This window comes from Orycteropus afer, unplaced genomic scaffold (assembly GCF_000298275.1).
Source record: "Orycteropus afer afer isolate SDZICR_OR568_19922 unplaced genomic scaffold, OryAfe1.0 scaffold00002, whole genome shotgun sequence".
NCBI lineage: Eukaryota > Metazoa > Chordata > Mammalia > Tubulidentata > Orycteropodidae > Orycteropus > Orycteropus afer.
This window is the reverse complement of record NW_006921589.1, coordinates 17,691,757-17,701,105: the sequence shown is the minus strand read 5'-3', so window position 1 is coordinate 17,701,105 and position 9,349 is coordinate 17,691,757. Positions and strand designations below refer to the sequence as shown.

Genomic DNA, 9,349 nt, shown 5'->3' with positions numbered 1-9,349 from the left:
CTATGAGTCGGGGCCGACTCGACGGCTCATAACAACAACAACAATTACCATAATAAAATGGTGATTGTCCAGAATTTATATGCTATTTTCCCTCAGTTATCAGAACTAAACAACACTGTGTGTTCCCTTTTAGCCTTGTATTCTAGGCAGCTCAGAATTTTTCTCTTATTTGTAATTATTTTGATTATCCTATTTTATATGTATTTAAGTATTGGTTCTAAAGAAATATTCTTTGTAAATAGATGGATTATAAATTATTCTGACAGTATACCTTTAATTTTCTTTTATTTAAATGACATGTGGATGAATAATATTTTTGCAATTGTTAGGTTTTGGCCTTTTCATCCTTCACTTCCATAAACATTATTTTTGTTGTGATACTTCAGCAAGATTACAGTGGATTTTTTTTTCCAGTTATCTTTTGAATTGTGCAATACTTCCTTTGAACTGATGACTAGGTAATTTTTCAGAAAGAAATAAATAGTGGTTTTTAAATTTATTATTATTATTATTTTCAGCAAGGCTAGAGAAGATCTGCTGAAAACTCAGAAAGAACGTGATTTTCATCGAATGCACCACAAGCGAATAGTCCAGGAAAAAAACAAATTAGTTAATGATCTCAAAGGGTAAGCTTCTGATATTTGTTGAAATATTTGTTAAGGAATTATTTGAGCATTGTTACTGGGAAAAGAGAAAAAAAAAACAAAACACAAAAAAACACAAACCCATAGCCGTTGAATTCATTCTGACTCATAGTGACTCTATAGGACAGACTAGAACTACCCTATAGACTTTCCAAAGCTATAAATCTTTACAGAAGCAGACTACCATATCATTCTCCAATGGAGTGGCTGGTGGGTCTGAATTACCAAACTTTGAGTTAGCGGTCTAAAGCTTTAACCACAGCACCACCAGAGCTACTTAATCAACATTAAGTAACTAGTATTAACTTCTTAAGTAACTTCTATGGTAGAAGGTTTCAGAAAAAAAGTTATTCATTCAACATTCGTTGAACATCTACTGTGTGCCAGACACTAAACTGTGTGTTTGAAATGCAAAGATGAGTAAGACATGACTCAAACTGGGAAGAAACAGCTGCAAACATCCATTAATAATCAGAACATGGAAGGTATGAAGTATGAATCTAGGAAAATTGGGAGCTGTCAGAATTGAAATGGAACACGTAAAGAGTGATATCCCAGGCATTAGTGAGCTGAAATGGACTAGTATTGGCCATTTTGAATCAGGCAATCATATGGTCTTCTGTACTGGGAATGACAAATTGAAGTGTAGTGGGTTGCATTCACTGTCAAAAGGAGCATTTCAAGATCTATCCTGAAGTACCTATCACTGCTGTCAGTGATAGATTATTAGCCATGCATCTACAAGGAAGACAAGCTTATATGACGGTTACTAAAATTTACACAGCAACTACTGATGGCAAAGATGAACATGTTGAATATTTTTACCAACTTCTGCAATCTTAAATTGATCAAACATGCAATCAAAGTGATTGGAATGTGAAAGTAGGAAACAAAGAAGAAGAATCAGTACTTGAAAAATATGTCATATGTCATGGTGATAGAAATGATGCCCAAGATCACATACAGAATCTTCTAAGACTAATGATTTATTTATTGAAAATAACCTTTCTTCAACAGCATAAATGGTGACTGTACATGTGGACTTTGCTGGATGGAATACACAAATAAAATCTACTACAGCTTTGAAAGGAGATGATAGAGAAGCTCAGTATCATCAGTCTGAAAAAGGCCAGGGGCTGACTGCGAAGACCATCAATTGCTCATATGCAAGTTTAGTTGAAGCTGAAGAAAATTAAAACAAGTCCACAAGAGGCAAGGTGTGACCTTTAGTACATCCCACCTGAATTTATAGACCATCTCAAGAAAAGATTTGATACACTGAACACTAATGACTGAAGACCAGACAAGTTGTGGGGTGACAGCAAGGCATCATACATGAAGAAAGCAAAAGGTCATTAAAAAGACAATGAAGAAAGAAAAAAACAAAAAGGGATGGCAGAAAAGATTGAAACTTAACTCTTGTATGTAGAGTAGTGTTCTGGTTACCTAGTGCTGCTCTGACAAGAAATATACCACAAATGGGAGGACCTTAACAAACAAGTTTATTCTTACAATTTGGAGGCTTTAAGTCCAAGTTCAAAGTGCCAGGCTCTAGGGGCTGGGTAAAAGTCTCTCAACCTTGGGGCTCCCAGCCCACTGGAGCTAGAGGCGTTTCTTCACTTGGACAGCTGCTGGCTGCTGAGGCTGAGAAGCCCAAAGTTGACAAATAAAAAGGCACAGTCCTAATGTTACCAAACCACACGGCAGGCCATTAATTCAAGTCATTGTAAGTCCCAAGGTCGGCAGAGCATGACAGGCTGCTGAACAATGACACGGCTACATGCAGGGTCCAAGCATGCCTTAAGCATGAGAGACGATAGTAGCAGAGCTGAGAGAACCAGCATGAGACAGCGACAGCCTTACCAGCCCACAGAGGAGAGAGCTTGATGCCTTTGCTTAGGTGGCTTATTGGCGGAGTCGGTTGCCTTCGGGCATTAATTGGTAAAAGAGACCAGCGTGAAATGGAGTAGCAGGTTGTCAGGCCCACAGAGCAAAAAAAGCTGAGTGTTTTTTGGTAGGGTTTTTCAGAGGAGTGGGTTGCTTTCAGCATTAAGTGGCAGAAGCAGACACCAAGGACATGGAACCAGAGCTGCCTCAGCCTGAAAGGGTAGGGCCATGGCCTTTGGGGGTGCAACATTCACAGCCCCCTAGGTTTCAAAGAGCCAGACCTTCACCAACTTGGTTCTGGAGTGTGGGGCTGCTCATTCATGTGAGCCAGTGGGATGGAGCCATAGCCACTGCCCAAGAATGAGGGGGTGGGGCTGCCATGCCCAAGAGGGACAGGAACGGGGCCCGTCAGGCCAAGGGGGTGAGGTTGCCACTTAGAGGAACTAGGGCACTGGAGCCACCCGGTGGAGGAGACCTGTACAGATGCCACCCAATGAAGATCTGTACAGATGCCAAGTTGACAAGGGGTGGAATTGTGGTGGTTATGTTTGTGTGTCAACTTGGCTAAGCCATGTTGAGATTATCTCCCCATGATGAGACTAGCAATCAACTAACTCCATGGTGGGATCTACCACAAGCAGCTGAGTAGCTGCCTTTGGGATTTGGTCTGCTTCCTGTATTTAAGGAGAAGCTTTGGGAATGATCTCTAGCATATGGCACACTTGGACCCTGCATGTAGCTGTGTCATTGTTCAGCAGCCGCCTATGCTCTGCCGACCTTGGGACATACAATGGACTTAAGTTAATGGCCTGCCATGTGGTTTGGTAACATCGGGACTGTGCCTTTTTACTTGTCAATCTTGGGACTTCTCAGCCTCAGCAGCCAGCAGATGTCTGAGTGAAGAAATGCCTCTAGCTCCAGTGGGCTGGGAGCAGGAGGCAGAGCTGGACCCCAAGGTTGAGGGGCTTTCACCCAGCCCCTAGAACCTGGCACTTTGAATTTGGACTTAAAGCCTCCAAATTGTAAGAATAAACTCCTGTTGTTAAGGCCATCCCATTTGTGGTATATTTCTTGTCAGAGTGGCATTAGGTAAACAGAACAATATCCATTCAGGACGTCCAATGAACCCCACACAGGATAGACTCCAAAAGAAAATCACCAGGACATATCATCATCAAACTCATCAAAACCACAGACAAAGAAAGAATCCTGAAAGCAGCACAGGAAAAATGAAAAGTTACTTACGAAGGACAGCCAGTAAGAATAAGCTCTGATTTCTCAGCAGAAACCATGTAAGCGAGAAGGCAATGGGATGGTACATATAAAACTCTTAAAAAGATAAAAATTTCCAACTAAGAATTATATACCCTGCAAAATTGTCCCTCGAATGTGATAGTGAAATTAGGAAATTTCCAGATAGGTAGACCATTCCACTGGCTGTATGCCTGTCATTGTACCAATACCAGGCAGTTTTGACTACTGTGGCTGTATAGTAGGTTCGAGATCCAGGAGTGTAAGACCTCCTACTTTGTTTTTCTTCTTCAATAATCTTTGCTTTTCCAAGGTCTCTTTCCTTTCTATATAAAGTTAGTGATTGGTTATTCCGTACATTTGAAGAATGTTGATGGGATCTGGATTGGGATTTCATTGAATGTATAGATTGCTTTGGGTAGAATGGACATTTTCACAATGTTCAATCTTCCTATCCACGAGCATGGCACGTTCTTCCATTTATCTTGATCTCTTATGGTTTCTTGAAGTAGTCTTTTATAGTTTTCTTTGTACAGGTCTTTTGTGTCCCTCATAAGATTTATTCCCAAGTATTTTATGTTTTTGGTAGCTGTTGCAAATGGTATTGATTTCCTTATTTTCAGCAATCTCTTGGCTAGTGTAGAGGAATCCAACTGATTTTTGGATGTTGATCTTGTATCCTGCCATTATGCTTAATCTCTCAATTAGGAACCTTTAGATCTTGATGCAGGCATTTTATTAAATGTAAAAGAAAAGGAAAGAAGATTATGTAGATTTTTTTTTTTTTTTTTTTTAAGGCAATGCAATTTGATGTAACATTTGGCAAGACAATTGGGAAGTACTTGAGCAAAATTTGCCCATCTGAGGATTCCCCTGTCACCCTGGAACAGGGCTGTCATGCTCAGTCCTTAGCTGGGATCAACGTGTAGAAAATGTGACTGTGACTCAAATTCAGCACACAGTACTAAGTCCCATCAGTTAGAGAGTTGATAGGTGTGTTGTCAAGCTGCATACCAACTATGTCAATAATTACAAAAACTCATTGCCGTTGCGTCGATTCTGACTCATTTGTTGATACTATAGAACAGAGTAGAACTGGACTATAGGATTTTTGTGGTTGTTAAATATTATATTGTGAACATGGCTAAGCCATAAGTCTCAGTAGTATATAATTATCCTCCATTTTGTGTTTTACATAAGCAGAATTTCCTTGGGGCTATGGCTTGCATCTAATGTATATGGATGTCTGGCAAAGCTTGTGCCCACTTGATCCTGCATCTGATTTGTTATCCTCTGACCTCTAGTTCTTTGGATGTGAGCCAGTAGCCTGCTGCCTGACCATCAGATCATGGGATTTGCCAGCTCCTATAATAACCCCATGAGTCCACAGACTTCCACCTGACCTGCCAACTTTGGGTTTGTCAGCCTTTCCAACCCATGTGAGTCAGGAGAAGCCTCCAGCCTGATGCTGGACCCACAGATTTGGGACTTTCCAGCCTCCACAACTGTGTGAATTATTTCCTTCAAATCTCTCTCTCTCTCTCTCTCTCTCTCTATATATATATATATGTAGCCAAGAGCTGACTGTGGAACAGACTACCATTTGCTCCTATGCAAGTGCAAGTGGAAGCTGAAGAAAATTAAAACAATTCCATAAGAGCCAAAATATAACCCTGAGTATATCCCACCTGAATTTAGAGACCTTCTCAAGAGTAGATTCAATGCATTGAACACCAGTGACTGAAGACCAGGTGAATTGTGGGATGAATTAGGAACATCATACATGAAGAAAGCAGAGGTCATTTAAAAGACAGGAAAAGAAGAAAAGACTAAAGCGGATGTCAGAAGAAACTGAAATTTGCTCTTGAGTAGAGGGTAGCTAAGCAAATGGAAGAAATGATAAAGTAAAAGCTGAAAAGAATATTTTGAAGGGAAGCTTAAGACAAAGTAAAGTATTACAATGAAATGTGCCAAGATCTGGAATTAGAAAACCAAAAGGGAAGAATGTGTTCAGCATTTTTCAAGCTGAAAGAACTGAAGAAAAAAATTCAAACTTCAAATGGTAATTTTGAAGCATTCTACGGGCAAAATATTGAACAATGCAGAAGCCATCAAAAGAAGAGGGAAGGATACAGAGAGTCATTGTACCAAAATAATTGATTGATGTTCAATGATTTCAGGACCAATAGTTTTGAATGAAGAAGTCTAAGCTCCCCTGAAAGAATTGGTGAAAAACATGGCTCCAGGAATTGACGGAATACCAACTGAGATGTTTCAACAAATGGATGCAGAACTGGAGACACTCATTGAAGCCAAGAAATTTGGGTGACAGCTACCTGGCCAACCGACTAGAAGACATTCATATTTATGCTCATTGTAAAGAAAGATGAGCCAACAGAATGTGGAAATTATTGAAGAATATCATTAATACCACACCCAAATAAAATTTTGCTGAAGATAACTGAAAAATGGCTGCAGCAGCATATTGACAAGGAACTGCTAGAAATTCAAGCCAGATTCAGAAGAAGTCATGGAATAAGAAATATCATTGTTGATGTCAGTTGGGTCTTGGCTGAAAGCAAAGAATAACAATGTGTTTCATTGACTACACAAAGGCATTCAACTGTGTAGATCATAAAAAATTATGGATAACATTGCAAAAAATGGGAATTCCAGAACACTTAATTGTGCTCATGAAGAACCTGTACATAGACCAGGAGGCAGTTGTTGAAACAGAACAAGGGAATTCTGCATGATTTAGCATCAGAAAAGGTGTGTGTCAGAATTGTATGCTTTCACCATATTTATTCATTCTGAATGTTGAGCAAATAATCTGAAAAACTGGAATATATGAAGAATGTGGCATCAGGATTGGAGGAAGACTCATTAACAACCTGCAATATGCAGATGACAACGTTGCTTGCTGAAAGTGAAGGTGACTTGAACCGTTTACTGATAAAAATCAACAATTACAGCTTTCGGTATGGATTACACCTCAATGTAAAGCAAACTAAAATCTTCACAACTGGATCGATAAGCAACATTATGATAAATGGAGAAGTAGTGAAGTTGTCAGGGATTTAGTTTCACTTGGGTCTACCATCAGCACCCATGGAAGCAGCAGTCAAGCAGATGATGTATTCTGTTGGGCAAATCTGCTGCAAAAAGACCACTCTAAAATGTAAAGGAAGGAGCAAAGATATTACTTTGAAGGCTAAGATGCATCTGATCCAAGCCATGGTCTTTACAATAGCCTGATATGCCTGTGAAACCTGGATATTGAATAAGGAAGACTAAAGAAGAATTGAAGCATTTGAATTATGATGTTGACAAAGATACTGAAACACCATGGACTGCCAGAAGAATGAAAACATCTGTCTTGGAAGAAGTACAGGCAGAATGGTCTATAGAAGTGAGAATGGCCAGACTTTGTCTCTCATATTTTGGTCATGTTCTCAGAAGGGACCAATTGTTTGAGAAGAATATGCTTGGTAAAGTAGAGGGTCAGCAAAAAAGGGGAAGACTCTCAACAAGATGCAGTGGCTGCAGTCATGGGGTAAAACATAGTCAATATCGTGAGGATAGCACAAGACCGGACAGTGTTTCATTCTGTTGTATCTAGGATTGCTATGAGTTGGAACTGCTCGATGTCCTCTGATAACCAAAAAAGAAAACAAAACAAAACAAACTCACTGCCATTGAGTTGATCCCATCTCATAGTGACCCCTGCTTGAGTTTCTGAGGTGGTATCCGTATGGAAGTAGATTACCCAGTCTTCCTTCCAATGAGCGGCTGATTGGTTTGAACAGTCAGCCTTCTGGTTAGCAGTGAAATGCCTTAGGCACTATGCCACCAGAGCTCCCAAATTGAAAACAACTCAGATATTCATCAGCAGTATATTGGCTAAACACATTGTAGGATCTTTATCCTATTCACAATAAAAAGGAATGAAGGACTGATATACTCAACAACATGTACTATATCTATTTATCTATCTGTCTATCTATCTATCTATCTATCTATCTATCTATCTATCTAACTGGTTTTGCTCCTCCAGAGAGACCAGCCTAAGTCAGTTTCCAAGGCTGTACATCTTTGCAGAAGCAGACTTCTACCTTTTTATTTGTGGACTGGGTGGTGGGTTCTAACCACCAAACTTTTGTCACTTAAATTCTTAAACACTGTGCTACCAGGGCTTCTATATCAATAATTACAGTAAGTATAAGTGAGGTAAACACTTCAGTTATAAAGCAGGAATGATCAGACTGGATTAAAAAACAAGAATCAAATATATATTATTTACAAAAGACACTTTAAATATAAAACATGTTATTGTTAGGTGCGTGAAGTTGCTTCTGACTCACAGCGACCCTATATAGAAGGAAATGAAACACTGTCTGGTCCCGTGCCATCCTCAAAATCAAAATATGTTTGAGCCCGCTATTGCAGGCAGTGTGTTGGTCCATTTCATGCAGGGTCTTCCTCTTTCTTGCTCACCCTCTAAAAGTTAAAAAATGACACAAGACATACACCATGCAAACCTTCAGTGTAAGAAGGCTACAGTACTCTATTAAAATTAGGTAAACTGGACTTCAGAATCAATATTATCTGTACAAAAGAGGGGGTATTTAACATTGATAAAAGGGTCAATTTATCAGGAAGACAAATTAAATATGCATGAGCTTCAAATATATGAATCAAAATCTGATAAAGCTGAAAGAATAAAATAAATATTTCCACAGTTATAGAGGAATATTTTTAATACTTCTGTTTTAGTAATTGTTAGATAAAGTAGATGTACAATCTATATAGAAGACTTGAAAAACATAATCAGTCATTTAAACCTAGTTGGAGTTTCTTGAATTCTATTTGGACTTTTCAAGGGCATATAGAACCATCACTAAATTTGATCATATGCTACACCAGAAGACAACGTCTGTATAAATTTCAGAAGATTAATGGTATACAAAGCATGTTCTCTGACCACAACTAAATTAAATTAGGAATCAATAATAAAAGATCTCTGAAAAATTCCCAAACACATCGAAAATAAGTAGTACACTTCTAAATAACCCATAGGTCAAAGAAGGAAATTAGAAAATATTTTAACTGAATGATTGAAAATGCAGCATATCAACACTTGTGGAATGCAGCCAAAAACATGCTTACCATGAAATTTATAGCTTTAAAATTAAATTAGAAACAAGAAAGTTTTAAAACCTACTATTTCACCTTAGGAACTCAAAGAAAGCAAATTAAATACAAAGAAAAATAAAGAAATAATAAAAATAGTAACAAAAATCAATAAAATAGCAGATGCAAAATCATGACAAAAAATCAACAGTTCAAGAGTTGATTGGTTGAAAAGATAATACAATTGATAAACTCTGACCAGACTGATCATCACCAAATGTTGGCAAGGAAGTAGAGTAATGGAGACTTTTATATATTGCTGTGGGAAATTTAAATTGCAACCCAACAATTCAACTCCTAAGTATTTATCTAAGGGAAATGAAGATGCATGACCAAAACATGATTCATACAAGACAGTTCATAGCAACCTTACT

At 38.4% G+C, this 9,349-nt stretch overlaps 1 protein-coding gene across 1 annotated transcript in view; it reads left to right on the top strand.

The window, feature by feature from the left end:
- SPAG16 (sperm associated antigen 16) overlaps positions 1-9,349 on the top strand; it is a 1,240,018-nt gene that overhangs the window by 66,226 nt on the left and 1,164,443 nt on the right. Inside the window, exon 6 of the mRNA XM_007959961.2 lies at positions 519-626. Within this exon, the coding sequence (XP_007958152.2) occupies positions 519-626 (108 nt within the window). The remainder of the gene's footprint in view (positions 1-518; positions 627-9,349) is intronic.